This window comes from Mus musculus, chromosome 2 (genome assembly GCF_000001635.26).
Source record: "Mus musculus strain C57BL/6J chromosome 2, GRCm38.p6 C57BL/6J".
Taxonomy (NCBI): Eukaryota; Metazoa; Chordata; class Mammalia; order Rodentia; family Muridae; genus Mus; species Mus musculus.
The window spans coordinates 38,691,020-38,716,393 of record NC_000068.7 but is presented as its reverse complement, the minus strand read 5'-3'; the positions used below and the strand labels follow the sequence as shown (position 1 = coordinate 38,716,393).

At 54.3% G+C, this 25,374-nt stretch overlaps 1 protein-coding gene across 2 annotated transcripts, besides 40 other annotated features; it reads left to right on the top strand.

Annotated features, from left to right (window-relative positions):
* Positions 1-5,652: part of a biological region, named in NCBI's record as "Nr5a1 5' regulatory region", that runs on past the window's edge. NCBI's record gives its function as "regulatory_interactions: Nr5a1".
* Positions 4-5,652: a promoter, noted in NCBI's record as "KpnI/SplI basal promoter fragment from -1.9 kb to exon 2". NCBI's record gives the evidence for it as "EXISTENCE:transgenic organism evidence [ECO:0001131][PMID:18417734]".
* Positions 1,297-1,971: a promoter, noted in NCBI's record as "-590 to +85 promoter". NCBI's record gives its function as "promoter in the urogenital ridge" and the evidence as "EXISTENCE:transgenic organism evidence [ECO:0001131][PMID:12130543]".
* Positions 1,557-1,586: a protein binding site, noted in NCBI's record as "WB1 site". NCBI's record gives its function as "positive regulation of transcription" and the evidence as "EXISTENCE:protein binding evidence [ECO:0000024][PMID:12130543]".
* Positions 1,570-1,601: a protein binding site, noted in NCBI's record as "Lhx9 site". NCBI's record gives its function as "positive regulation of transcription" and the evidence as "EXISTENCE:protein binding evidence [ECO:0000024][PMID:12130543]".
* Positions 1,669-1,888: a promoter, noted in NCBI's record as "-216 promoter fragment". NCBI's record gives the evidence for it as "EXISTENCE:reporter gene assay evidence [ECO:0000049][PMID:11875113]".
* Positions 1,675-1,704: a protein binding site, noted in NCBI's record as "WB2 site". NCBI's record gives the evidence for it as "EXISTENCE:protein binding evidence [ECO:0000024][PMID:12130543]".
* Positions 1,701-1,720: a protein binding site, noted in NCBI's record as "GATA-4 -175 site". NCBI's record gives its function as "positive regulation of expression in pituitary gonadotrope and Sertoli cells" and the evidence as "EXISTENCE:protein binding evidence [ECO:0000024][PMID:11181509]".
* Positions 1,701-1,720: an enhancer, noted in NCBI's record as "GATA-4 site". NCBI's record gives its function as "mediates induction by GATA binding protein 4 on heterologous promoter" and the evidence as "EXISTENCE:reporter gene assay evidence [ECO:0000049][PMID:11181509]".
* Positions 1,763-1,795: a protein binding site, noted in NCBI's record as "Sox-BS1". NCBI's record gives the evidence for it as "EXISTENCE:protein binding evidence [ECO:0000024][PMID:11875113]".
* Positions 1,763-1,795: a protein binding site, noted in NCBI's record as "Sox-BS1". NCBI's record gives its function as "positive regulation of transcription" and the evidence as "EXISTENCE:protein binding evidence [ECO:0000024][PMID:11875113]".
* Positions 1,763-1,795: a protein binding site, noted in NCBI's record as "Sox-BS1". NCBI's record gives its function as "positive regulation of transcription; antagonized by Sox9" and the evidence as "EXISTENCE:protein binding evidence [ECO:0000024][PMID:11875113]".
* Positions 1,783-1,812: a protein binding site, noted in NCBI's record as "-97 to -87 Tcfap2 site". NCBI's record gives the evidence for it as "EXISTENCE:protein binding evidence [ECO:0000024][PMID:20962249]".
* Positions 1,794-1,819: a protein binding site, noted in NCBI's record as "E-box probe". NCBI's record gives its function as "positive regulation of expression in endometrial cells" and the evidence as "EXISTENCE:protein binding evidence [ECO:0000024][PMID:18165439]".
* Positions 1,795-2,025: a promoter, noted in NCBI's record as "PstI/EcoR1 fragment for -90 to +140 promoter". NCBI's record gives the evidence for it as "EXISTENCE:reporter gene assay evidence [ECO:0000049][PMID:9013759]".
* Positions 1,796-1,823: a protein binding site, noted in NCBI's record as "WB3 site". NCBI's record gives the evidence for it as "EXISTENCE:protein binding evidence [ECO:0000024][PMID:12130543]".
* Positions 1,802-1,810: a transcriptional cis regulatory region, noted in NCBI's record as "E-box". NCBI's record gives its function as "required for promoter activity" and the evidence as "EXISTENCE:site-directed mutagenesis evidence [ECO:0005528][PMID:9013759]".
* Positions 1,812-1,836: a protein binding site, noted in NCBI's record as "-68 to -49 probe including CAAT box". NCBI's record gives the evidence for it as "EXISTENCE:protein binding evidence [ECO:0000024][PMID:9013759]".
* Positions 1,831-1,860: a protein binding site, noted in NCBI's record as "WB4 site". NCBI's record gives the evidence for it as "EXISTENCE:protein binding evidence [ECO:0000024][PMID:12130543]".
* Positions 1,844-2,244: a DNAseI hypersensitive site, noted in NCBI's record as "DH site in mouse Y1 cells; the nucleotide coordinates are approximate for this feature". NCBI's record gives the evidence for it as "EXISTENCE:in vivo cleavage assay evidence [ECO:0001075][PMID:8626518]".
* Positions 1,845-1,897: a protein binding site, noted in NCBI's record as "-40 to +12 probe". NCBI's record gives its function as "positive regulation of transcription" and the evidence as "EXISTENCE:protein binding evidence [ECO:0000024][PMID:9013759]".
* On the top strand, positions 1,852-23,738 carry Nr5a1 (nuclear receptor subfamily 5, group A, member 1). 2 transcript variants are annotated; one of them, NM_139051.3, is made up of 7 exons: positions 1,852-2,037; positions 5,622-5,738; positions 5,843-5,984; positions 7,855-8,483; positions 14,308-14,427; positions 16,072-16,219; positions 22,130-23,734. In NM_139051.3, the coding sequence occupies exons 2-7, from the start codon at positions 5,637-5,639 to the stop codon at positions 22,375-22,377; spliced, it is 1,389 nt and encodes a 462-aa protein (NP_620639.1). In that variant the 5' UTR covers positions 1,852-2,037; positions 5,622-5,636; the 3' UTR covers positions 22,378-23,734. The 2 variants fall into 2 exon arrangements, with proteins under 2 accessions (NP_620639.1, NP_001303616.1); NM_001316687.1 differs by lacking the exon at positions 1,852-2,037 and adding an exon at positions 4,160-4,388 and having other exon boundaries at positions 22,130-23,738.
* Positions 10,843-11,490: an enhancer, noted in NCBI's record as "0.6 kb SacI/KpnI fragment for fetal adrenal-specific enhancer (FAdE)". NCBI's record gives its function as "enhancer in fetal adrenal gland" and the evidence as "EXISTENCE:transgenic organism evidence [ECO:0001131][PMID:16705164]".
* Positions 10,930-11,309: an enhancer, noted in NCBI's record as "short form enhancer (PP/PH/Ad)". NCBI's record gives its function as "enhancer in fetal adrenal gland" and the evidence as "EXISTENCE:transgenic organism evidence [ECO:0001131][PMID:16705164]".
* Positions 11,077-11,097: a protein binding site, noted in NCBI's record as "PP probe". NCBI's record gives the evidence for it as "EXISTENCE:protein binding evidence [ECO:0000024][PMID:16705164]".
* Positions 11,077-11,097: a protein binding site, noted in NCBI's record as "PP probe". NCBI's record gives the evidence for it as "EXISTENCE:protein binding evidence [ECO:0000024][PMID:16705164]".
* Positions 11,090-11,118: a protein binding site, noted in NCBI's record as "PH probe". NCBI's record gives the evidence for it as "EXISTENCE:protein binding evidence [ECO:0000024][PMID:16705164]".
* Positions 11,090-11,118: a protein binding site, noted in NCBI's record as "PH probe". NCBI's record gives its function as "forms a heterodimer with PBX homeobox 1b" and the evidence as "EXISTENCE:protein binding evidence [ECO:0000024][PMID:16705164]".
* Positions 11,090-11,118: a protein binding site, noted in NCBI's record as "PH probe". NCBI's record gives its function as "forms a heterodimer with PBX homeobox 1b" and the evidence as "EXISTENCE:protein binding evidence [ECO:0000024][PMID:16705164]".
* Positions 11,090-11,118: a protein binding site, noted in NCBI's record as "PH probe". NCBI's record gives its function as "forms a heterodimer with PBX homeobox 1b" and the evidence as "EXISTENCE:protein binding evidence [ECO:0000024][PMID:16705164]".
* Positions 11,090-11,118: a protein binding site, noted in NCBI's record as "PH probe". NCBI's record gives its function as "forms a heterodimer with PBX homeobox 1b" and the evidence as "EXISTENCE:protein binding evidence [ECO:0000024][PMID:16705164]".
* Positions 11,170-11,189: a protein binding site, noted in NCBI's record as "Ad4 site-1". NCBI's record gives its function as "positive regulation of enhancer activity" and the evidence as "EXISTENCE:protein binding evidence [ECO:0000024][PMID:16705164]".
* Positions 11,277-11,297: a protein binding site, noted in NCBI's record as "Ad4 site-2". NCBI's record gives its function as "positive regulation of enhancer activity" and the evidence as "EXISTENCE:protein binding evidence [ECO:0000024][PMID:16705164]".
* Positions 11,359-11,379: a protein binding site, noted in NCBI's record as "Ad4 site-3". NCBI's record gives the evidence for it as "EXISTENCE:protein binding evidence [ECO:0000024][PMID:16705164]".
* Positions 11,375-11,394: a protein binding site, noted in NCBI's record as "Ad4 site-4". NCBI's record gives the evidence for it as "EXISTENCE:protein binding evidence [ECO:0000024][PMID:16705164]".
* Positions 18,170-19,056: an enhancer, noted in NCBI's record as "0.9 kb KpnI/ScaI fragment for ventromedial hypothalamic nucleus (VMH)-specific enhancer". NCBI's record gives its function as "enhancer in ventral diencephalon" and the evidence as "EXISTENCE:transgenic organism evidence [ECO:0001131][PMID:15994202]".
* Positions 18,170-21,689: a biological region, named in NCBI's record as "Nr5a1 enhancer region in intron 6". NCBI's record gives its function as "regulatory_interactions: Nr5a1".
* Positions 18,536-19,037: an enhancer, noted in NCBI's record as "503 bp conserved enhancer fragment". NCBI's record gives its function as "enhancer in ventral diencephalon" and the evidence as "EXISTENCE:transgenic organism evidence [ECO:0001131][PMID:15994202]".
* Positions 19,669-21,689: an enhancer, noted in NCBI's record as "2 kb NcoI fragment for pituitary gonadotrope-specific enhancer (PGE)". NCBI's record gives its function as "enhancer in pituitary gonadotropes" and the evidence as "EXISTENCE:transgenic organism evidence [ECO:0001131][PMID:18417734]".
* Positions 20,306-20,792: an enhancer, noted in NCBI's record as "486 bp conserved enhancer fragment". NCBI's record gives its function as "enhancer in pituitary gonadotropes" and the evidence as "EXISTENCE:transgenic organism evidence [ECO:0001131][PMID:18417734]".
* Positions 20,517-20,540: a protein binding site, noted in NCBI's record as "Pitx-RE". NCBI's record gives its function as "positive regulation of enhancer activity" and the evidence as "EXISTENCE:protein binding evidence [ECO:0000024][PMID:18417734]".
* Positions 23,739-25,374: the final 1,636 nt, after the last annotated feature.

Genomic DNA, 25,374 nt, shown 5'->3' with positions numbered 1-25,374 from the left:
AGGGGTACCTCTCTTCTCTGTACCAACCCAGCCTGGTACATCCTCTCCCACTGAGGCCATACAAGACAGTCAAGTTAGGGGAACAGTATACACTGGCCAGCAGCAGAGTCAGGGACAGCACCCACTCCAGTTGGAGGACCTCATGAAGACCAAGCTGTACATCTGCTACATATGTAGGGAAGGCCTAGGTCCAGTCAATGCTTGCTCTTTGGTTGGTGGCTGAGTCTCTGAGAGCCCCAAGGGTCCAGGATACTTGACTCTGTTGATCTTCCTATGGAGTTCCTATCCCCTTCAGAGCCCTCAATCCTACACACACACACACACACACACACACGACTCCCTGGGCTCCCTCCAATGTTTGGCTGTGGGTCTATTTTGCATCTATTTCAGCCAGTTGCTGGGTGGAGCCTCTTAGGTGGAGTTACTCTAGGCTCCTGTCTGCAAGCATAACAGAGTATCATTAATAGGAACTCAGTATTTTTTTTTAACTTGAAGCAGGCTGCAATGGGGCATGCTTATAATCCCAGCCCTCACAAGGGAGTAGCTGGAAAGTCAGAGACCAGCCCAAGCTACATAATGAGACACTGTCTCAAAGCTAAACAACAAAAACCCTAAGTGGTAACATGAGGAGAAGACACTCTGAACCCAAATCTAATTGGCTCAGTAATCCAGAAAAGGCCCTATCATCCAGAAAAGGCCCTATCATCCAGAAAAGGCCCTATCATCCAGAAAAGGCCCTATCATCCAGAAAAGGCCCTATCATCCAGAAAAGGCCCTATCATCCAGAAAAGGCCCTATCATCCAGAAAAGGCCCTATCATCCAGCGCTTCAGAAATGAGAAGCTTTGCCTGACTTGCCTGTCTCTTCAAGGGAAGTGGGGGTTCCCAGCAGGGGTCCCTACTTTGTGGACTCATGCCCCTGAACCACTCCTCAGAACAAATGGTTGCAAATTCTCTTGTGACAGAGGGTCCCTGGTCCTCATCATATCACGGTGTCCCCTAGTGCCTAGAACAGTGCTTGGCTCACAAAGCTCACTTATATAGATGTAGAAGGAAGGAATGCACAGGGTTACTTGAGAGGTGTGGGATGGGGGACCATGAAGGGCTCAGCCATCAGGATCCAATAGGGCTAGGCCAGTTCTGGAACTGGCTAAGCAGGGATGCCTGGCCATCTAGACAAAAAACAAAACAAAACAAAACAAAACAAAACAAAACAAACAAACAAACAAACAAACAAAAACCCTTCTTTCCTACCTGGTCCTAGTACCCACATAGTCCTACCTGAAGTCCCTGAAGCCACACCCTTAGCCCAGCAGTCTTGGCACAACCTCAGTTTCCCCAGCTACCAATGGACCATATCTGCAGCTCCCAGAGAAGCCACCAAAAAGGCCACACAAACCCCACCTGATGGGTTCCACCATGCCATTTCTCCACACTAGCCATTCTGACTCCTCACTCAGATCTGGGACAAGCTGGACCACGCAGCCCAGGCAAGGACCCAGGGAGGAAGCCATTCAAGGGGAGAAACTCCCAGCCTGGTAAGGGAGCAGGCCATAAATCAGGTCCCACTCCCACCCAGTCGCTAACAAGCCGCTGCCTATCTGCCTACATGGGGTCCCTGCCTCAGGCTCCCTCATCAGCCTGGACAGCCAGCTGGCCAAGGTCTCTCCAGTGCCTTGGCCTCTGCCCCCACCCAGGGCCCCCATAAAGATAGGGATATTTTTTTTTCTTTTAGAAGAGTGAAAAAAGATATAGACCCAAATGAAGAGAAACACCAACAAAGGAGGAGAAAGGCCTGCAGAGTCACGTGGGGGCAGAGACCAATTGGGCCTCCGGTGGCCCCCCCACCCACGAGGGGAGGAGGAAAGGACGATCGGACAGGGCCAGTTTCCAGTCCGCCGCTGCCCGCCCGCTGCTGGGTGAAGAAGTTTCTGAGAGCCCGCTAGCCACTGCCCTACCTGAGGCCTGGGAGCCTCCCCACCAGGACCCTGGTGTCCAGTGTCCACCCTTATCCGGCTGAGAATTCTCCTTCCGTTCAGTAAGTGAAGGCCGGGGCCCAGGCCTCTAATGGCCAGCCTCCCTCTTCAGTGCCTTGCTCCGGCCTAGACTGGCCACTGCCTGCTCTACAGAATGACCAGCGCCCACCAATCTGGGCAGGGAAAAGGCCAGGGGTCTCTCTAGATCCATTTCCCCACTACAATACCCCTCACCTTTCCTATGGTGTGCTACAGAGGAGCTAGGCCTATGGCGACAGACCCAGTAGGGTCTGAGGGTGGTTGGTGGTGTCTTAGAGGTAGCCGGGGGTTCCTGAGGGTGTGGTGTTCTGTGTCTGTCCTGAGGGTTCTCTTAGGTTTGTCTTCTGGTCTTGGAGTCTTGCTGCCTGAGTGTCTGAGTTGCATCTATGGAGGAATCTGAGCCTCCATATGTGTATGTCTGTGTTTCTACTGTAAGTCGGGGCCAGTGTCTCTTTTGCTTCCCTGGGTAGATGGATGAAGGGCTGTGCGTCACTATAAGAGTGTACAGGAAGGGGGGACATTCAGTGGGCCCCTGGAGGAAAGGGTTGAGATAGAGGCAGAAAGGTAGAGAGCAGCTTGGTGCCCATCCCCCATCCTACCAGGGATTTAGCCCAGAGGAGTGTCCACATTATCCAAGATGCCCCTGGTGGGCTACTCGAGAGCCCAGTCAGAATCCCAACCAACCTCCATTCCTTCATCCCCATTGCCTGCTGGCCTCTGAGCCTAGGTTCATCTGGGGGCTTTTGTTTTGGTTTTGTTTGTGTTTTTGCAATGTAAGAAATGAACGGCAGAGCCTCACACTGGGCGTGGTCTGCCACTGAACCCCATTCCCTCCCCAGTTTCACTTTCTGAGGGTTCCTATCGGGAGGGAATTTGTTCATAAGCCCGTGTAGCCCCTATCCCTGAGGTTTAGGTGCCAAGTGTGGGGAGAGGGCCTGATCTGGCTCGCTCTCCTTACTTCTACGATTCATCCACTTCAGCCACGCAATTTCACTCCTCAGCTCTGTAGGACGGTAGGGAGTGACTTGCCTGAGCTAGGACTGGACAACCACATCGGTTAGATTCGGTGGTTCTTCCCCCCATCGGGTGAATGACTTGAGAGGTTCGCTGTGCTAGGTCCAAGCACAGCTTTGTCCAAGCACCCTAGTCCAGCACCCACAGAAACCCGAGCCACGGGTGGGATCCACACAGAGTTTTGAATGGGTGGGTCTCTGCCAAGGCATAACTGCTGTGCTTCCCCACTGAGGCTTTCTGGCGTCCATTTCCAGTCCCTGGCACTGACTTCCACCCCTGGTGGCTAAGGAGACTGGGCTGGATTGAGTAGGCCTCTTCAAAGATCTCTCAACCTTAGTTACTTAACTTGAAAAGCCATCTGGTCTGGTGCACGCTTCCAGCCCAGAGCAACTGCTCTGCCACCTCACCCGCAGGCCCAGTAGTTCTCCCCACCCACCCCCCCCCCCGCGTTCTCCCCCTCCCCCTTAGCTAGAGCAGAGCTCACAGGGGCGCCTGGGTATAGCCCCACGGCTTTGCTTTTCGGGCTCTGCGCCCATGGAGCTCGGGCTGCTTACCAGACCTTGGGATGCCGTAGAGTGGAATTGACCATACATCCCATTTCCAGGCGAGCAGCCTGAGGGAGACTCCTGGTAATGGGGTTCGCCCCCCGGAACTCTTGCTGTCCACTGCACCACATCCATTTTCAGCCACACTCTGGGAGAGCTGGCTTCGGGTTAAAATACAGGGCTGGAGTGGGTGCCTGCAGCCTGAAGAGGCAAATGTGGTAGTGCTAACTCAAAAGTCCAGTTTTTCCTTGCTCACCGCCCCACTCACACCCTTAACCACTTTCACGCGGCCAAACGACCAGCGTTCAGGCCTCGGCACCCCTAAACTGGACTAGCAAACGGGAGGTCGCCTCCTCCCTGCGCAGGGGGAGGCCCGAAGCTTCCCCGCACACGGCACCTGACCGGATTCCGGGGGTGCTCAGGGTCCCCAATTCTCTTAGAACTCGCGGGCTTCGGAGGATCGAGCTGGAACTGGAGGGCCAGGAGGTGAGGGTGAAGGCCGAGTGGGGCTGTAGGGAGGGCAGGGCACAGGCCAGGTTGTGGGGAGGACAAGAACCGCGCCTCCGCCCCCGGATACCGCACGCGCGCATATAGAGCGGCCACCCCGGCCCCGCGCGGCGGGTTCGCGAAGCGCGCAGTGCGGCGGAGGGGCCCGGGTCCCAGGTGCGCCTCGAGCAGCCCCGCGGGCGGCGGGCGCGGGGAGGCGGGGGCAGAGCGGGACGGTCTCCCCGCCCTCGGCCCGAGTGGCCGTCATTGCGGGCGGGCGGCGCTGAGCCCGGGTGCGGCTTCATCGCGGGCGGCGGCGCGGCCAAAAGGTGCGGGGTTCGGTGCGGGCCGAAGGCGGGGTGCTGCTCGCGGGAGCGGCCTGGGTGGGCGCCGCCGTCGTACTGGCTCTCACGTTCCTGGCCACGGCTCTCGGGATTTGGACTCTCCGTCTGAGGTCTACCGCAGCCTGTCTCCCACTCTCTGTACCCCTTCTCCGCCGGAGGTCTCCGCCCCGCTCCCGCGACCCGGCTGCGCCCTCAACGCCCGCTCCCGGCCCGACGTCTCGGCTCGCCGGTGGGTGCCGTCGCTGCGTGGCTTTGTCTGCGGACCCAGCGGCCCGGCGCCTGGGTTCTCTGCTTCTCAGGGTCGGCCCCTGTCCCTCCACGGGGCCACGCCTTGGAGCTCTCTGCCCGAGCCGCAGCCTGCCGAGAGTCTGTCTCCCCATCCCCGACCCTCTCGCTGGGCACCTCCGTCCTTCAGGTTTTGCGTTTGTGTTTCTGTCACTCTCGCTGCCGCGGTCTTTCCAGGGTGTCTCTCCTTGCTCAGTGTCTCTCACTGTGTCTCTGATTCTGTGTCTCCGTGGTTTTCTCGTTGGGCCTGTCACTCCTAGCCTCTGATCCCGTCTTTTTCGTTACCCATCACAGGTCTTTCGTCTTTTCACTATGTACTGTATATCGATCTTTTTAAATCATCTATCAGTCACCGATCCACCATCTGTCCATCATCCATCTCACCTATCATTTATCTATCATCTATCTACATAATCTATCAATATCTACCTACCTACCTACCTACCTACCTACCCAATCAACCATCTACGAATCTCTCCCAATGTCGTTGGCACCGCATTCCTGTCCCTGTCACCCAGGATCCCCTCTCCGTTGAGCAGTACTGGCTGGAGTCTCTGTCTCTTCTAGACTCTCTGCCTCAGGTCTCTGTCGGGGCCCCCAGAACAATCCAGCTGTGTGCCCTACTTCGCCCTGGTTCCCTGGCGTCTGTCTTGCCCGCGTCCGAGCCTATCTGATTTTCTCAGAATCGGGGTTTTGTTCTCAGACAAACGAATCTGGATGGAAATGCATCGAATCCGAGGGTCCCGGATCGGGCGCGGCAGAGGCGGCGAGGAAGCAGCCCTGGAACGCGGCGGGTGGCTGAGCTGCAGCGCAGGGACATGGCCCACAAACCCCCGCACCCGGCCCGGGCTGGGGACCGCCCCGTGTGCACAGACCAGGGCAATCCCAAGCCAGTCGCCGTCGGCCCGCGCTGACCCGATCCTCCTTCCACAGGCGGACGCCGCGGGCATGGACTATTCGTACGACGAGGACCTGGACGAGCTGTGTCCAGTGTGTGGTGACAAGGTGTCGGGCTACCACTACGGGCTGCTCACGTGCGAGAGCTGCAAGGTGAGCGCAAAGCGGGAGCAGGGAGGGTGTAGGCAGCGGGTGGCAAGGGTGCGGGCGGCGAACGAAGGTCGGGACCTGGCGCTCATTCCCTTCCTCTGGAGCAGGGCTTCTTCAAGCGCACAGTCCAGAACAACAAGCATTACACGTGCACCGAGAGTCAGAGCTGCAAAATCGACAAGACGCAGCGTAAGCGCTGTCCCTTCTGCCGCTTCCAGAAGTGCCTGACGGTGGGCATGCGCCTGGAAGGTGCGCGTCCTGCACGCCCGGGACCCCCTGACTGCTGGCCGCCCCAGGGAGCCGCGGGCGGGCCTGGGAGAGGGGCTGAGGGGAAAGCGGAGCAGTTTCTGGATCCAGGTGATTGGCCCCTCGGCGTGACGTTGGGGCCCCAGCTCTGCAGGGAGCAGAGGCAATTAGGGAGTCTAGCGCCAGAAGAGTGTAGCATGTAGGGCCTGCCTGGGCTCAGTCCCAAAATATCAAAAATGAGACTTCCAGAGTATGGTGGTCCATCCCTGAAATCCTAGGACTCTGGAGACTGAGGCAAGGTGGTTGCTAGTCATCATATTGAGATCCAGTATCTCCCCACCCCCACCCCTACCTCGGGAGGCAAGTCTTTCTCCAGGACAGAACTGTGCCCCAATAGTCCCACTGTATGAGAAGCTCCCAAACAACCCCATAAATTCCCCAAGCCAGCCAAAGCCACAGCTCTCAATAACTTGACCATGTTCAAATCCCAGCTTTATCACTTGTAGACTAGGGACTTCTCTGAGCTGCAGATGCCCCCATTTGAATAATGAAGTAAAAAAGTAATGCTTGCCTTGTGTTAGTGGGAGGACTGGGGGGAGGGGGAGTAAGAAAAAGCGGGAGTTGCCTGCTGTGAAGGGAAAGACTCGGCAGAATAGCTGTAACTGCCATTACTATCACACTTTCTGATGCTATTTGTCCATCGCTCTTTAGACTGTGCATCTGTCTGTCTGTCCGTCTGTCTGTCTAGGCATGTAAGTTTCATGGGAATTGAGATTCCTTCCCATGCATTCAGAGTCCACCCCTGAGAAGGTTGGGGTGAAGGGAACAATGGTCTATAGCTGCCTCTCCCCTTCTGTTTTGGTCCAGAGAGGAAAGCAATGGTCCATCAGGAGAGACTCAGAGAGTGGACAGTCATAGCTTCTACCCCGCTGGCCCCAGTCGGGCTGAGCGCCCAGCCAGCAGCTGTTGGCTAAAGTTTTTGCAGAGAAGGCCCTGAAGGCTGGGGAAAGCGGTGGACACATCCTGCTACCTAGAGAGGGACTCAGATTGAAGGAGGTACCCTGTCCCGTGTCTAGATCCCTCATGCCTAGGTCCAGGTCCCAAGCAGGCAGAGAGCTGGCTACTGCGGGTGGCAGAGCCTGCACAGCAACCTGAGGGAGCAAAGCCCCACTGTTCACCTCCCGGCAGGAAGATATGTGGCGGGCAGGCTCCCAAGGCTTTGGTTGTGTGGAACACCACCCCTCTCCCTTTTCTCAGAGCTTGGGTGGGGTCCTGTCTGAGCAAGGGCTGGAGCCACACTGGAGCTGCAGAGATGCACCTGTTGAGTCTGGCTGGTGACACATTCTTGGCCAGGAGAAAAACATCTGGTCAGCGAAATAGGTCCCCTCCTCCAGCACCAAACCCAGGCTCACAGTAGACTGCCGTGGGGGAAGCTTTGTACAATCAAGAAGGCACCCCACCGTGAGCAAAGCAGACTAGGGCCCCTTTGCTTTGCCCATCTCCCTGTCAGAGCCTGGACGGGGCGCCTGAACCCAGGAGCTCTCAGCCTGAGGTATGGGGCAGGACAGGAGGTTCTGCCTGGGGGAATTCTGAGACTTCCTGGAGGTGGCAACATTGGACTGGGTGTTAAGTAAATGCAAGAAAAAGAAAGGGGTTCCAGGCAGAGGGGAGGGTGGGTGAGTGGGTGGAGGAGAGAGAGATGGGGTCAGGAGAATGTGGAGAAAGGCCTGGGATGCCAAACCAAGGCTGATGAAGACCACTGAATAGGAATGGGGAATGGTATAAGCGTGTGTGAGAGAGACATATCTTTTGGGAAAAGATCTGTGGCAGACAGTTGGGAAGGTAGAACCTGACAGACTGCTCCTGCCCACAGCTGTGCGTGCTGATCGAATGCGGGGTGGCCGGAACAAGTTTGGGCCCATGTACAAGAGAGACCGGGCCTTGAAGCAGCAGAAGAAAGCACAGATTCGGGCCAATGGCTTCAAGCTGGAGACCGGACCACCGATGGGGGTGCCCCCGCCACCCCCTCCCCCACCGGACTACATGTTACCCCCTAGCCTGCACGCACCGGAGCCCAAGGCCCTGGTCTCTGGCCCACCCAGTGGGCCGCTGGGTGACTTTGGAGCCCCATCTCTACCCATGGCTGTGCCTGGTCCCCACGGACCTCTGGCTGGCTACCTCTATCCTGCCTTCTCTAACCGCACCATCAAGTCTGAGTATCCAGAGCCCTATGCCAGCCCCCCACAACAGCCAGGGCCACCCTACAGCTATCCAGAGCCCTTCTCAGGAGGGCCCAATGTACCAGAGCTCATATTGCAGCTGCTGCAACTAGAGCCAGAGGAGGACCAGGTGCGCGCTCGCATCGTGGGCTGTCTGCAGGAGCCAGCCAAAAGCCGCTCTGACCAGCCAGCGCCCTTCAGCCTCCTCTGCAGAATGGCCGACCAGACCTTTATCTCCATTGTCGACTGGGCACGAAGGTGCATGGTCTTTAAGGAGCTGGAGGTGGGTACCCCCTCATAGCCCCCAGTCCCTGGCTCTAGCTACTAATCTTAGCTGCCCATCATCACCCTTCTGATGGGCAGTGCAGCCTAGTGGCTTCAGGCAGTGTCTGGGGAAGTACCACTGCATGGAAGAAGGGCATTTCTGAGCTATTGCAGCTTCCTAGTGCCTGCTGTTCCCTGTCCACCCCGCTCCCTATCTCTTCCATCTGTCTCTCTTAGCCTCTTTCTCTCGTGCGTTCCCTCCCTGGTTTGTGATCTCTCAGCACCTCCGTGTTCCACAAGGCTTTGCTTCTCTCTCTCTCTCTCTCTCTCTCTCTCTCTCTCTCTCTCTCTCTCTCTCTCTCTCTCTCGGCATTTCTATAGACAGCTCCCTCTATCTTTGAGACTCTGGGCTCCCTCAAACATTTGTCTTGGCCCCCAAATCTCCAGCCTATGTCAGAAGCAGGTCCGGCCATCCTATCCTCTCATTTATTCAGAAAGAACCCCAATCCCACCATCCTCAATTGTCATAGATGTGGCTCTGGGCATATGGCTTTGTGTGTTTGTGGACCTGAGTACTTCCTAGCTAATGTGATTTACTACCTGTGATGATGGTGATGGTGATGGTGATGGTGATGATGATGGTGATGATGATGGTGATGTGGTGATGGTGTATGTGTGCAAACATGTGTGTACAAGAATGTAGGATAACTAGATGGAATTCCTGCCACATGCAATTGCCCTCCCTCATCTCAGTGCCCTCTTTCTCTCAGGATTAGTGCACATAAAGGTAAAGAAAGCAGGATCACAGCTAGAGGGACTAAGGCTAGCAACAGGAAGAACTTTCGAGTCATTTCATCTACTAGCTAAGGCCGGAGAGCTGATTCGGCAGTATCCTACCTAGCTCCTTATGTGCACCACCCCCAAGACTCCAGAATCCTCAGCAAGACTCACTGCTGCCTGGCATGGGTACAACCCAACCTGACCCTCCTAGGTCAAGCCCCCCTGGTTGTTCTGAGGCTAGCTATAAACAGCTGGCTGCTGCCCCCACCCCCCTGCGGGAAGCACTGCAGCCTTGAGCGGCTGTCAGTGCTGACGCCACTCTGCCTGGGCTTCCTTTGGGCATGTGGCCAGATGGGCTGGGGGCACTGCCTGCCTGGCTGGCATCGAGGGGAATAAGGTGCAGCATGGGTGTTCTGAGCCTTATGGGGGCACTTCAAGCCCCCCAGGGGACTCTGGGAGTTAGGAACTGATGACTGACTGTGACTCTCATTTCCACATGTCATGTCTCTCTGTCTTGGGTGACTTTTCTCACTGGCCCTTTCTAGGCCAAATGATGTAGGTAGATATTGATCAGATGCTAGACCCTCCCACCTGCCCTGTACTGCTCTGGAAGATTCTCCTCCCTGCCCCCAAGACGCTGCAAGATTCCCTGAAGTCCCTGAACAGAGAGTAGAAGGAGCTAAGCATTCTCAGCTTTCCTGGATCTTGGATTCAGGGGCAGGGCACTTCCTCTGGCCGCCTTCCTGGTTGGGGAGGTGGGGGGTCATGCAGGATGGGAAGGGCTTTTGTCCTAGCGTTGCTGAGTGTTTTTTCCTGCTTCTGGCTTCTCTGTGGCTCAAACCTTCCTGCTTCCCCTTCCCAGAACCTGTGAAAGGAGCCCAGGAATCGAATCTTCACCATAGTCAGTGCTGCTTCTGAGGGACCTTGCAGATAAGCCCGAGCCCGGCACTTACAGCCTCGCTAGAGCCAGCATGCTTTGCCAGGCTGGGGGGTCTGTGTCACAGAGGCCAGGCATGCAGGTCAGAAGAGCTGAGGCTGCCCAGTGAGCTGGGTCTCACTGTGCCACGTGCAAATCTTAGGAGAAATGTAGGAAATCTGTGTCTCTATGACTAGGGCAGCTTCTGAGATGGGCACTGGGGACATCAGAATGAACTGGACCCAGGAAGCTGCAGGGAGAGCTAGAAGACATATGTAGATTGTCAAGGAACAGGTCCCGGAGTGCCTCGAGTGGAGAGAAATAAAGGACCTAGGGGAAACAGCTGCTACATCTGTGGGAGTCAAAGGTTTCTCTGCAGAAGTGGTCAGAAGACAGGTCAGGGCATGCACCCGTGGACTTAGCAAGTAACTCTGCTCTTCTGGCCTCAGTTTCTTCATTTGTAAGGTAGGAGGAGCCTAACTGATATTTTCCTGGTACCTTGTAAAGGCTGGGTGAGCTAGAACAGGTAAAGAATTTGACGTGTACACGAGAAACCCCGTTGGCAGAGTCCATTCCTCCCCTCTGGTCGGCCCCTATTTGTAGCATAAGGAAGACTCTCCATTCTTCTCTCAGGTCTTCTGGGAAGAACACAGGGAAGGACACACAAGGCCCACACACCTCTGAGCTCTGTCAAACGGGACCCACTTTGCCCCTGGTGGTGTACCAACTTGTTATCTGACCAGTGGTAGACTCACCTTTACCAGGTGCTCAACACAGTCGTCAGGAAGGACAGGCTGGAGGAGGTGATGGCAGTCCATCTTGACATCTGTCCCTCCTCAGTGTCCCACTCTCCTTCCCCACGGAGGCCCCCCCTTGGCAGCAGATAACTGCTCAGATAGATGGTTTATTGAGACACAGTGCGTCTGTCAGTACTGGGCTGATAAATAATTGCTCAGCCAGGAGTGTGCCATGGTCAGCCATGGAGTGTCAGACCCTGAAGAATTACGGAGCCTGTTGGCCTTGGCTGCCAGACTGATCAGACCCCAGGGGCTCCAGAGAGGCCTGCTGAGGGAGAGGTCAGTACAACACCATCAATACCCTTCTTGGATGCAGACTGCTGTGTCAAGGCTCCAAGATTTGTGATGGGCCATAGGAGGACTCAACAGACAGGCTGGGCTGGCCAGGGACCCCGAGCCAGGACTGCAAATGACCTTGTTCCCAAGGTGGCAAGAGGAAGGTGGAAACCAGCTCTTTGGGCTGAGAGATATTCTTACACACGCAGTTTCTCGTGGAGAGCACAGGCAGTCGCAGTATGTTGGAGTTGGGTACCCATGTGTGCATCTGCCCACCCACAGGAAGAGGTGGGCATGACAGGAAAATTTGCTTGGCCAAAAGGAAAATGGAGCAGGTTCTTCAGAACCTCTGGGGCTGGACCAGGTGCCCTGTGCCCTCTCAAGTGCCAGCTGTGCCCGATTGTTTCAATGCAGAAGAGGGAAGAGCGTCCTTTCCTATCACAGATCAGGAAATGATGGTTGAGGAGAGCGCATGACCAGGTGAAGGGCTGGAACTCGGGGTCTGGCGTGCTCAGCATAGCCTCACACTGCAGCCTTCTCGTTGGTCCTCAAGCTGGGCCAGCCAGCCCCACAGCTGAGGTCTGGGTAGAGTCTGCTGCAGGGCTGGGCACCCAGGTCGATGTGACCTCTCTGCCTTCTGCCAAGGCTCAGTCTGCTTATCTCCTATTACTCCTCTTTATCGTCTCTCCTGCCCTGCTTCTTCCATCTGGGCACAAGGGTATCTGCGCCTATGCCTGAGATGGGGACAGAGAATGCTCAACCCTGCTGGGCCTCTTTCTGGGTCACCCACATGGGTCTCTATTTACTTTGTTGCCACTGTGACCGTCTTATAGGTTTTTTTTTTCCCCCACCCAGGCATCCAGAAGTTCTAAGGGGCCCCAGAGAACTTTCTAGATCCCCCTGCCTGGTTTCACCTGGGTGATTCTGTCTGACTATCTGTCCCATGAGTATCTGTCACCTTGGCAGGCATGAGGGGCTCTGGCACTGCGTTTTAGTTTACTCCTTGGAAAGAGTGATGGAGAGGGAAATGTGAGGAGAGATGGGGAGTAGCCGCGGTCAGAGGCTGGGTCTCAGTTCTAACAGTGATGGGGCTCAGGACAAGCAGAGAGGCCTAGGCTAGGGACCCAGAGGAGATGGGTAAGGACTGGCAGAAGCAGGCCCCCCCTGCTCTCCTGCCCTGTGTGTTGGAGCAGGGGTGGGTGGGTGGGGTCCCGAGGAGCCTGCATGACTGTCTGGATGCTCTTTCCTTTTGACCCTCTGTCTTTGGTAGGATTACTATGGCTGTGTTGAAACGCAAAACCAAAACCAAAAGCAATTTAGGCGTGAAAGGGTTTCTTTGGCTTACATATCCTGAGCTACAGTCATTGAGGGAAGTCAACACAGAAACTCAAAGTGGGCAGGAACCCAGAGGCAGGAGCTGATGCAGAGGCCAAGGAGGATGCTGCTTACTGGCTTGTTCCCCATGGCTTGAGCAGCCTGCCTTTTTATAGAACCAGGACCACCAGCTTAGAACAGTGGCGTGTTTCCCCCCACACTAATCACCAATTAAGTAAATGCCCTGTAGGTCTCCTTCCAGCTCAACCGTATGGATACATTTTTCCAGCTGAGGTTCCCTCCTCTCAGTTGACTCTAGCTGTGTCAAGTTGACATAAGACTAGCCCACACACCTGTCCTCTCCTTTCTCATCACCTGCCTGAGGACGCCCCAGAGAAGAGGGAAAGGCTGCTAAACTGAGGGCAGAGCTAGTTTTTACGTCTAGTTATCTCTCCTTGGGCTTGAGGGAAGGATGAAGCTTTATGGAGTGAGTGTCCTTCATCAGCCTCTTGCTGATGCCTGAAGGGCCAACAGTGGCATGGGGGAAGCCAGTCCTGCCCTCTCATACTCCAAAGTACCAGGAAAGACAGGCATGGATTGGTGCCATCTTAGCTCCAAAGGGTAGTGAGAAAGCAGGGTTGAGCTGGGGCTTCATGGACAAGGTAACCAGTCTGTAGGAGACTCTGAAGTCCTGGTGGCAAGTGGGACAAGCGGGGAGGTTGTCTTCTATGTCTGGTAAAGAGCATGGACCTAGACTCACACTGAGCTGTACAACCATAGGTGCCTTGCCTGAGCTCAGTGCTCAATTTCTTCTCTCTGTAAAATGATGGGGACTGTCAACGGGGTTGACATGCAGCAAGGCTGGTGGTAGTCACTGCAAGGTGTGGTCCAGAGAGAGCTGGGAGGATCTAGCCAACCTCAATCCCATTCCTGGAAAACCCATGTGGTAGAAAAAGAGAATTGGCCTCTATATGCACACTGTGGTACACACACACACACACACACACACACACACACAAGTGTAAAACAATTATTTTAAAAAGAAAGGCTTTGGGCTGGGTGGGGAAAAAGGAGGTGAGTGGGGATAGGGCAGTGAGGGAAGAGAGGTTGGGTATAGGGGTGAAGGAGGAGATGGCAAAGTGTCTCTGGCTGTAGTTATCATGGCACTAAGCAGAAGTTGCTCCTGTTGGAAGCATCTGTCTTTTCTGTGGGAGGATGCAATGACCCCAGAGTTGGGAGATACTCAGCAGGGACTGTCTTCCCCTGGGCTCCAAGGCCCAACTGCACCCTGATCGTTAGAATCTACCTTGCTCATTGTTCTGTTATCGCTGCAGACAGCTGAGAGCCCATGAGCCAAGTAGCTCCTCTATCTTCCCCAGGAGCCTAGGTACCTCTGCAGCTCCCCCCAGGGACCCTGCAGGGGCAGCCATGATCACAGGTCCTCTACTGGGCATAAGTGGTGAGGGTTGGTCTTCACAGCATTAACTCCTAGTCTTTGACATTTCCTGGGTGTGGGATATGTGACTGGCCCTCTCCAAACACCGGGAGTCACTGAACGATTGAAAACATGGAGGTCCAGAAAAACTCTGGGACACGTGTGAGGTCACACATCTAATGGGGGCCTGAAGGAGGCCCTCACTGGGACCCAATGAAGCAAACAGCTGGGAAGATAGTCTCCATCTGAGACTTTGAGCAGAGAGTTGAGAGAAGGGCCCGGAGGACAGTCCCCAGCTAGACCTCTGCATTATTCTTCCCTACAGGTGGCTGACCAGATGACACTGCTGCAGAACTGTTGGAGCGAGCTGCTGGTGTTGGACCACATCTACCGCCAGGTCCAGTACGGCAAGGAAGACAGCATCCTGCTGGTTACTGGACAGGAGGTAACTGAACTGGTCAAACCCCTAGTCCTGCATAATCCCAGGCCTCTCCAGGCTGACTCGGGACACCCCAAATTCCAAATTCAGGGACATGCACTAGCCAGGCTTCTCTGTGTCCTGGGGCCATTTGAGGAGCCACAGTGTGGAATGGTCAGTGGAAGTTCTTATAGGAGATAACAGTGGAATTGGATCTCCCCAAAATAAGGCAGAGTTGGTCAGCTGGTACTGAAGTGACAGGTGGCAGTCTATGCTGTCACACATGTGGATGCTGCAGGATCTAGGACTCTGAGAAGGGATTCGGAATAGGGCCAAGGAACTGTGGGGTGGCAAGTGTAAGAGATGAGGTTGCAGGCATTGCTAAGGGCTGGTGAGCAGGTGAGACCCTGTAGGTCTCCATTCTCATAAATGATGAATGAATAAATGAATGAACGAATGAACGAAGGAACACAAGAGTGGGCGAAAAGTAAAGAGAGCTCAGACTCAGAATTTGGCCCTTTTAGATCAGAGAATGTATTACGGGGTGGGAAGTCATTAGGAAGGCCTGGAAACTCCTGAACTCCACCTCCACCCACAGGAGGGACATTAGGGTTCCTAGTGGATGTGGGTGAAGGAGCCTAAAGTGCTGGGGTTTGGGACACATTTAAAGAGGACAGCACAGAGATGGTGAGAGGAGGTATAGGGAAAGAAGTAGGAGGAAGAAAAGAAAATCTCTGGAGACAGGAGAGTGGCCTCATGAGGGGACACAGGTTGAATAGTGGGCACAGTGGGTTCTGGAACAAAATGCAGATCAAGGTCCTACTTCCTGCCCCTGCCTCTCAGGACCTATGTCCTCATTTTGGGTTCATATCTCCCATGTTTCAGTCCACTGGAAGAAGGAATGGGGATGCTGATCAAAAGGGGTTACTCTGGGCCACAAGAGTGCAAAAATAGGATCTGGGGGATACACGGTGCTGCGAGAACATTCTGGGTGTAGCCACCCACCTATGCTTGATTGTGTGACTCTGAACATACAAAGATGTGTGGGTGTCCATAGCTGCCTGGCACAAGTGTAAGCACAAATGCATATGCAGGTGTGTGTCTCTGTTGCTGGGAATGGCCACTGAAGGGCAGGAGTGGGCGTGGGTGTGTAGACGAGAGTACCATAGCTTCAGGGAACAGATAACAGCCTTGTGAGTATATCTGCATGAGCGTGTGTGTGTGTGTGTGTGTGTGTGTGATAGAGAAAGAGAGAGACAGACAGACAGAGAACGAGGTAGGTTCTGATGGACCAGCTCTTATATGGTGGCCATTTCCTGTGCTCAGCAGAACCACCCCTACTGCATTCTCCCCTGCCCCAGGAAGGGCACTTGTCAGAGTCAGCTGTACAAGAACTGTTCCCACTACAGGGCTGGAGGCAGTTCTTTGTAAATGAAGTATCCTTCAGCTCCGCAGTGTTCCCACTGCCTGGTGCCTGCTCCACTGCCACTAAAGACGAGGCCAGCCATGGGTGCTCAGCTTGGTTCAACAGAGGGAACAAAGCTGGCAAAATAGTGAGGCTGAGGCTCAGTACTTAAGCCAGGTCACTGCCCAGGACCTTCTGCCCTGTGCCCTTTCATCTAATCCCCTGTCTCTCTGCCCACCTCCCTGACCTGCCCTCTGCTGGTACAGGTGGAGCTGAGCACAGTGGCTGTGCAGGCTGGCTCCCTGCTGCACAGCCTGGTGCTGCGGGCCCAAGAGTTAGTGCTCCAGTTGCATGCACTGCAGCTGGACCGCCAGGAGTTCGTCTGTCTCAAGTTCCTCATCCTCTTCAGCCTCGGTGAGTGGCCTCTGCAGGCTCTGCAGTGGAGGGTGGTAAAGATGTTGAGGGCCCTACTGTGCTTAGAAGACCCAAGGGACAAGGATCCTCCTATAACACAGTGAGTGTTATAAGGGCACACTGTGGGTCAGGGCCTGGCTGCTCCCTGGAGGGACTTAGTTTCTTCCTGTGAAATCCTGAAGGCTGAGATGTTGTCTATGTTTTATTTTTCATGGGGTGAGGACCTTTCTGAACATCTGATTTGTGCCAGAAATTGCTCTTCATACCTAGCATACGTAAATGTCTGCTGCATTTAGGACTTTCTTCCCTGGCTCCCATCCTAGGGTCCCTACTTTTCCCTAACTCCCTGAACTACAGGGACCCAAGTTCTGACTCTAGATCCCTTTACCTGTACATTCATTCATTGTACAAACATCTGCTGGTGCCAGGGACTGGAAACAACGTAGCAAATGGGAAAGACCCCAACTGCTACCCTCAGTACTTAGGGGGACAGCAAGTGTCTTATAAAGGGCAGAATACATAGATGGGGGCCTACATAGCAGCACGATGCAACAATTACGGAGGTATGCCTCAGAGAGCCCAAGTCCTGGGCTAGAAAGCTTGGAAGAGAGAGTCTCCATGGGTGAGTTGTGCAGAGGATTCGTCAGTGGGGAAGCAGGTATGGAACTAGAGGGAAGACAGAATGGAGATATGTCTTTGTGGCAGTCTGGCAATGATGCTTCCTAGAGTATAGGAAGTGTTTGGAAACAGAGAGGAGAAGGGAGCTGGTGAGGAAGCCCAGTGCTCAGGCAGAGTTGGCCTACATGCCACTTCCATGTGGCTGGGGACAAGGGCCTGGGACTCTCAGCCTGGCTAGGGTTCCACAGAGTGTTAGGAAATGTCCACGATGAAGTTGCCACCTTAGAGTGTAGCACAGCCTTAGGTGTCCTGGCCACGCTTGGGAGGATCTTGGGTGAGGTGCTCAGCAAAGAGGACTTCTCAGCATCAGTCAGAGCTCCAGCCGTGCTCTCTCTCCTAAGAGAACCCCACGGCCCCCTTTCTCCTACAAGCAAAGTTACTAGGCCCAGTTGGACATTGGCCTCCCAATTTCTCCTGGGGCTGGACTCAGTGGTGCCTTGACTTGGGGCAGCTCAGCGCCCCCCTCCCATCCCATATGCTAACTTCACCTCCGGTAACTTAAGAGAGATCAGTGCTAGAGTGGGGAGCGTGGGAAGAGCCTGGATAAGTGCATGGCTGCCTGGAGTCTAACTCTGATCTCTCCGGCTTTGTGCAATTGAGCAAGTCACTCTCTGAGCCTCTATTTCCCCATGTGTGAAATGACATCCGTCAGTGTCCTTGACATGCTGCAAGGATACAATGAGGTAATACTACCACAATCCTGGCCCTCAGAAGTGTGTGCTGATGTTATTAATCATCCTTATTAAGTCCATAAACAGATGAGCCAGAGTGACTGAACAAACCAGCCTACAGGCTCAGTCTTTATCTATGCTTTGCGTCTGACTGAGGGCTTTATTGTCTCAGGTCTGGCCATGGTGGCTGAGGAGTTCTCAGCTCAGTGGGCCTGAAGTTGGGTTGAGGTAGGGGGTGTCAGAGGAACAGGAGACAGTGATTCTGGGACCTCAACCTACTGGAGCCTAGAATGAGGGGACGATGACTGAGACTCTGTGACTCTAGAGAACCCTGACTAATACACTGGGTTGTAGAGTCCTTGTAAAGAGACTTCATGTTGGGATAGGAGGTGAGCAGTCCAGTATGATCAGAGTTTGGTTAACTACTGGGTCAGGATGCAGGATGCAGTACATATATCTAAGCTGGACCCTGCAGTGTGAATAGTAGTGTGCTGAAACAAACAGAAGGAACAGCCTGTTGGAATTTATGGGGGGTGGGGGGTGGGTAGAGAGGAGACCATAAGGTAGACAGGGGATGAACTGTGCATGGCCTTGGTTATTGGGTACCTTGAGCCTTGCTCTGAAATGGCTCCCACTCTGGGAATAACATGACCACCTCACGTCTGCATATCACCATCTAAGGCCCTTCCAGCTGCAGCCTGGGGTAGGATAGTAGGTTGATAGCCCAAGCCCTGCAGCAGGCAACACCTGTAGCTGGGTGATGATAGATGGCCTTCTGACTCTGAAATGCAGGACTCCTCGTCAAAGCTGAGCTTTCAGGAACTAGAACTCAAGACAGGGCTGTCCACCTGTCCACAGATGTCTAGTCAGCCTGCTTATGGCATCCTCAGCATCACCGCCCTGGGCTGGGCAGCCTCAACCCCAGGCAGTAACTGTCACCCACCCCCACCCTGTCCCTCTCCACACACCTCTTTCTCGCTTGTCTCTGCAGAAGGGTGCCATTTGGCGTCTAAATAGCATCTCAGGCAGCTCAGAGGCAGGTAAGGAGGCTTAATTAAAATTAGTGCCTCTCTCCTGGCAATCGCAGTGTTTATGAAGATGGGCCCGGCCGGCATTGTTCCGCCGAGGACTTAATCGAAGCTTAATGGATTGACCTAACATTCGATTTCCTGATTCCCATTGAGGCGCACGGCAGCATTCCCTTAAGCGTTTGCAATTTACCCACCGCTCCAAGCCAACAAAAGACGGACTGAATAGCAGAGCCACTCGAGGGGCCATTGTGCGCGGGGGCGCCTGCCTGAGTCACTGCTATTGGGACAACATTCTTTATGCCTCGCTGGAATGAAAGGATTATTCAAATATTCAATTAAACCGTGAAAAGGGGGCTTTTCTGAGATCCCGGGGGCCCCCAGCTCATGGAGCTAGCGGCTGCTTCCAGGGTGGGGTGCCATCTCCCACCCTTCTGCCTCCAGGGATGTGGGCAGTACTGTCCATTCTGCAGGCCCAGGTCCCAGGCTGGTACTCAGCAAGGGTCCCTGTCCTGACCTGCCCCATCTTATAGAAGATAGGTTCCGGGGTGGCCTCTGGTTGCAGAGCTGGGGTGTGGGCCCCTTGGCATGTGAAGGGAGAATCTCCAGGTTGGGGACGAAGCCTGTTCCTGGCTCTGAGAGCAAAGGTTACCGCACTCAGTGTGATGTGGCTGTATTCCATCCCTTAGACTGGGTGAGAAGAGAGGTAAACTGATCTAAGGTTTCCAGGTGAGGGAAAAGTTAGGTGTGAGGTCAGATCCAGGGTGGGATCTTAGACTAACCCCATAGGTTGCAGAGAACCTGATTCGGAAGCCTTCCAGCTCTGGGAATCTCAGCCCCGCCCTGCCCGCCCGCAGCAGGAAGTCCTGCAGCTCCTAGAATCAGACAGGCTTGGGTCTGAATCCTTCCCTGATACCTGTGAGTGGTCTAGGCACACTCTTGCAGAATGCACTTCTTGCAGTCTAGATATCTGAAGGGATGACCCAGGCTGGTGCCATGAAACGGATCCCAGCTCTGGTCTATGGCTGCTGTGGGTGTCCACCCACCTTATAGCTGCCGCCATGCTCCAGGACCATGGAGGTCTTAATATGTGGGAACTGAGAGTCCAGAACCTTCTTAGAGAGGGGCTGTCCCTGAAAGTTGTCCTTGCCCTGCGCCCTCCCCCTTCTACCCCACTGTCATCCTGAGTCCCTGATGCTTGTTGCTGAGAACAGTAAATCCTGGTAAAGCCAGAAGCCGAGGCCCTGGTGTCTCCATCCCTTCCATCTGAGCAGCATCCTGGCCCATCCTCCTCCACCTCATCTCTTTCCTCTGAGCCCCTTTACTGGGTAGCCTTGAGGCAGACCCCATCTTTCTCCTGTTAAGAATGTCAGAATAACCCAGGAACAGTGTGGAGATGCTGGCTGATGATACAGGGATGGGAAAGGGGTTGGGGTAAGGACAGATGGGATCAGTAGGCATCTCTTGCTTCCAGGAGACCAGCTTGGTGGAATGACTTCCTGTGATCACCTTTAAATGTACCTGGAGCCAGCCAGGCTAGAGAGCCGGGTTGCTCTGTACAGTTGGGTAGGCTTCACTGTACAGGGGGACTGAGGCAAGGAAGGACTGGGCTGGAATCTCAGAGTGTGCCTCTAGACAAAGGGAGCTCTTTTTTTTTTTTTTTTTTTCTAAAAGGCATAAAGATGTCTGTGAACCGGTGGCAATCCCAGGGAAGGGAGGAGGAAAATGACCCTAGCTCACTTATTGGAGGGTGATGGGAGCCAGGGTAGAAGCCAGCAGCTGCCAAATCCTGCCATACGACTCAGGCCCAGCTCCGGTTTCCCTAAATCCATCTCTGGACAACACAGGCCTCAGCGGGTATGCTGGGCGCGGCGGAGGATCAGGGTTGCCAGGCACCTCAGCTTTCCTAGCGCAGTGGGTGTTAAGAGGGATTAGAGGGCCAAGAGCGCATGCTGGACCAACTCCCCCACAGTAGAAAGACTGGGGGTACCTACCCCAAGGGAGGAAAGCAGATGAGTGACCCATCTTGTGAACCTCTGGAAATGGCAGCCCAGCAGACACTAGGGTAGGCTCCGAGGGCTGGGGGGGCTGATGTTAAACTCCTAAGCAGGACATGAGCTGATAGAGGCTGAGAGCTGTGACAGGGGTTTGGTGACAAGGGAGGGACCCAGACACCCTGTTTCCAGCCCCTTTCCCTGAAGAAGGTGACCTTTTATGCAGAACAGGCAGGGACTTTTCCACAAGGCAGCTCACTCCTAACCAACTCCAATGGCGTCTTTTGTGTCTGAGGCAGGACTAAGGCCCAAGGATGCACTGATCACCACACTCCAGCCCCAGTCACATTTGGTCCACACTGAGCCACCTGCTCCTCTCTCTCTCATTGGGAGCTGGCCTTCCATGTCTATCTGCAGCTTCGTGGCGACCATTGTTCTCACACAGCATGTCTGTATGGAGAGGGCTAGTGAGCCAGGCTGCCTGCCTGCTCACCCGCCCGCCTTCTTTCCACCCTCCCCCAACCCTCTCTTTTCATTTTTTGATAGTATAGGGGATAGAACCAGGGCCCATGAGTGCCAGGCCAACAGTGTGCTCTAAGCTACACTTTACTTCAGTGCCATTTTACATTTATGGAAATGGCTTTGCCTTGCAAACCTTCAGTTCTTCCCACTCTCTCTTACCTGGCACTCTGTCCTGCTTTTCAACATGGCTCCACGTGCTCCGGGTATAACCATTCCCCAACTTCCCAGACATAACCGCATACACGCACCCATGACCCTTCTCTTCATGAACAGTGCTGCCAAGAAGCTGACCCCAGAATCCTATAACTGAGCCTCTTTCCAGGTATGCCCAGAGTGCTCATGGGTCTGACACCCTAAGACAGGTGCTTTGGACAGTGATGTTGATGGTGGTGTCTATCAGGGAAGGGGTGATGGCTATAGAAAGGCTTTGATATGCTTTCTCACAAGTCGGTATCTTACATCCCGGTAGAGACAAGTGCACCCCATTTCATAGATGAGGAAATAGAGAGGTGTAAACACCACACTAGCAATACATCTGCTGATGCTCCGGATGGTCTTGATTGTCAAGTATCCATGGTGACAACAGCAATGATGACTGGGCCAGTGATATGGTTTAGCGGTTGGTGATGGTGGCGGCCATACTGATAGACAGGGATTTTCTAGGTGCAGTGGCACATGCATTAGTCCACTTGGGAGGCAGAGAGAAGCAAGTGGGTCCAGACCAGCCAGGGAGAATAGTGAGATCCGGTCTGGAAAAGGAAAGAAAATAAACAAACAAAACAAAGACAAAGAAAGCACAGGGAGATGCCTGGGGACAATATGCAGAGTGATGTCAGTGACGGGTGGCCACAGGGTGGAGGTGGGGAGGCTGCCATTGAGAGGCTCATAGCAGTCTCTGCACCCACAGGCTGGTATCCTCTGGGAATGTGGTATGGTGCTGGTAATACTGGTGACTGTGTCAGCCCAACTTTGTTGGTAGCACAGTGACAAGAGGGTGATGGGCTGCTCCCGTTGCAGATGTGAAATTCCTGAACAACCACAGCCTCGTAAAGGACGCCCAGGAAAAGGCCAACGCTGCCCTGTTGGATTACACCTTGTGTCACTACCCACACTGCGGGGACAAATTCCAGCAGTTGCTATTGTGCCTGGTGGAGGTGCGGGCCCTGAGCATGCAGGCCAAGGAGTACCTGTACCACAAGCATTTGGGCAACGAGATGCCCCGCAACAACCTTCTCATTGAGATGCTGCAGGCCAAGCAGACTTGAGCCTGGGTGCCAGGCAGCGGGCAATAGGCAGGGATGCCACTGCCTCCAAAAGACTCCTTGCATTAGGTGATCCAGGAGCCCTGTCACTAAGCCCCTGCCCCTGAGCTCCAGAGCTGTGTGTTTGGGCAAGGATGGGCGGGGATTGGCCGGGGCAGGTTGCCTTTACTAGCCATTGGCCTGTGTCCGCCACTTGGAGTGCCCCAAAGGGGGCTTCTAACCATTCCTTCCTCCATCAGCCCCCAGCTTTTTTTCCTGGTATCTGAGGTCCCAGGAGGAGGCTCAGGATTCCCTGGTGGGTCTGGATGTCCCTTGGGTCAGAGGTCATCCTTTCCCTCTCTCCTGTTATCAGAGGCAAAGGAAGGTCTACAGGCATCAATGAGGGCAAAGGAGGGGGTCTCCAGACTCCACTGAAGCAGGAAGTCCACTGTTGTAAACTGAGTTTGCTAAATTGGGTCCCCAGAGGATACCATGAGAGTGGGTAGGGCAAAAAGAGCCCTTTCCGCCCTCTACCCATCTAATTCTGATCCTCTACCTGTAGGAGGACTTTGGTGTGATCATCCTTCTCCCAGGGCCCGGCTACCCAGGGAGGAGGAGTCTGGTGTAGCCAACATTCCTGCCCTAACCCTGCCCATCACCAGCTGGCTGGGCTGGTATTTATCTGCAAGGTTGAAGTCACTGGGATTCTTTTCCTTTCACCTAGATAGTCCTTGGAAAGTGTGTGAGAGAGAAGTGGGCAGGAGACAGACTGGGGACTGAGCTGGGATATGGGGACTAGCATCAAAGCTTTCTCCTGACATCTCTTTCCAAGAGTCGGGGTGGCATCTGTACCCCACCTCACCCCCGAGAAGTGCTATTGCTTGCCCTCTGCCTCAGCCCCACTAGGGGAACAACAGGAGGCCTGCTGGGGCTTAGAGTCCGTGCAGGTGGGGATATGGGTAAATCTAGGAGAACTCACAGATCTTTATATGAGGACAGTGCTGAGGACTTTCTCATGGCTCCATCCTTTTGGTCCCTCGCCACTACCCTTGAAGCTGGCTTCAGTTCCCTGGCTGCTGCTTTGCCTCCTGAAAGCCACTCTGTAGGACCAAGCACTCGGGGGAGAGGCCTAAGCCATCCTCTGTTCCAGACTGGACATCCACTGTCTTTCCTGCTTTCGCGTCAGATTTACAGCTTATGCTAGGCCCACCCAACTGGACAAGGCTGTCTCCTGTCTTCTACTACCCTGGCTCAGCCCCCACCTCTGCCCCTGAAATGCGTGCTCCCACCAAGGCCAGAGACCCACAGCCCCAAGACAAGAAGTGCCCTTATAAACCCCTGCAGCCCTGCAGCCCTGAAATAAATTTTGCAATTAGTTTCCAGTAGCATTTGTGAATTTGCATTCTGAATCGAGGTGTAGTCCCTGGGGTAGGTTCTGGGTGGTGGTGAGGGTTTGCCTGCCACCAAAACGTGTTCAGCTCAAACCTCTGGGAAGGGGCACTGTTGAAATGGCTCAGAAGGTAAAGGTGCTTGCAGGCCTGGTGAAGGAGAGAACAGACTCCCAGAAGTTGTCGTCTGACCTACGTGCAACACACACACACACACACACACACACACACACACACTTAGAACCTGCACAAGACCAAGCCACTCAACATTCCAGCGGAACTCACGTATCCCCTACTCTTACTGTCAATGGCTTCTGGGGGCAAGAGAGTCAGATGTCTTCAGGGATGTGATTCTAACCCATTCTCCAGTGCTCCATTGGAAGGCCCTGCAGCCATGTACACACAGGCTTCACTAAATGGACTCAGCAGATTAAGAACATGACTTAAGGAAGTTGGGAGGGGGGGATATGGAGAGAGTCCTGGAAACTGAGCAGTGGGAGATGGATTCTATCTAAATACAGTGTATATATCTGAGTGTCTACATACATATCATACACATTGAAGATATTTTTAAAAATGAGGCGGGAGACAGTTGGAGAGCCCAGGGTGGGGAGACAGCAGGTGCTACTAGGCTTTGGGCCCCACCCCAAGCCTGGGGCTCAAGTATACACAAACCCTGGGAGATACTGTGACTTCTGGGGTCTCCTCTCAACTCACCTGGTCATACCAGTTCTGCCCCATACTGAAAGTGCATCCATTTCATGAACACCTCGCAAACACCCTCCCTCAGCTCCAGCAGAGGAGGGGGGGTTGGGGGGGTGTTCAGTGTGGGGATCCAGATTCCAACCTGGCTCTCCCTTTCTACCGTCCTCAGTCCCCACCCTTGCCGACGAAGCCTGCTAGGTGGCAGCACTGAGCTTGATCAACACCTGAGTGTTCCAGCACCTCAGGTCCCCTTGGATCTGCTCTCCCAGGCCATCTTTGTAGGTTCTCCACATTCGCGCAGCTGAGGCGGTGCTCAACCACTGCCCCACCCACTGTAACCAATGCGACTAACCTAGGGCCACACTTGGTCCACCCAGGGTTTCTAAAACAATTAGAAAAAGGGTACCTCCTTTAGGGGGAGGTGGCAGAAAAATGTTCTTCTCCTGCTTTGTCCCAAGGCAATGCCCAGGCTTAAAGAAAACGGTCTTAATTAACCAGATGATACGATGTGGCCCCTTATGTAATTGAACCACAAATAAGAAAGTCGTTGATTCAGCTCACAGGAGAAGGGTCAAATTGGGTTTTTAAGGATGCCTAGGAATTTACCAGCTTAACAGAAACAAAGACAGCCCAGATAGAACAGTGTGGCAATAAAAAGAAAGAGGGTGGCGCCAGCTGACTGCGTGTGGCTGGAGCATAGAGGGTGTGGGAGGAAGAAGAGATATGTAGGATGGAAAGGCCTGGAAAGAGCCCCTTAGTCCTGCCCCCTGATCCCCAAACCTTTATGACTGGAACAGGGGCCTTCTGCAAGGGAAGGGATTCAGAGCGCATGGAAATGCAGCTAGCTATGGGCCACCAAGGGCCTGGTTCTTTCTACCTCCTCACACACCCCCTGGGCCCCGAGTCATGGGCCATGGGTCCTGCCAGG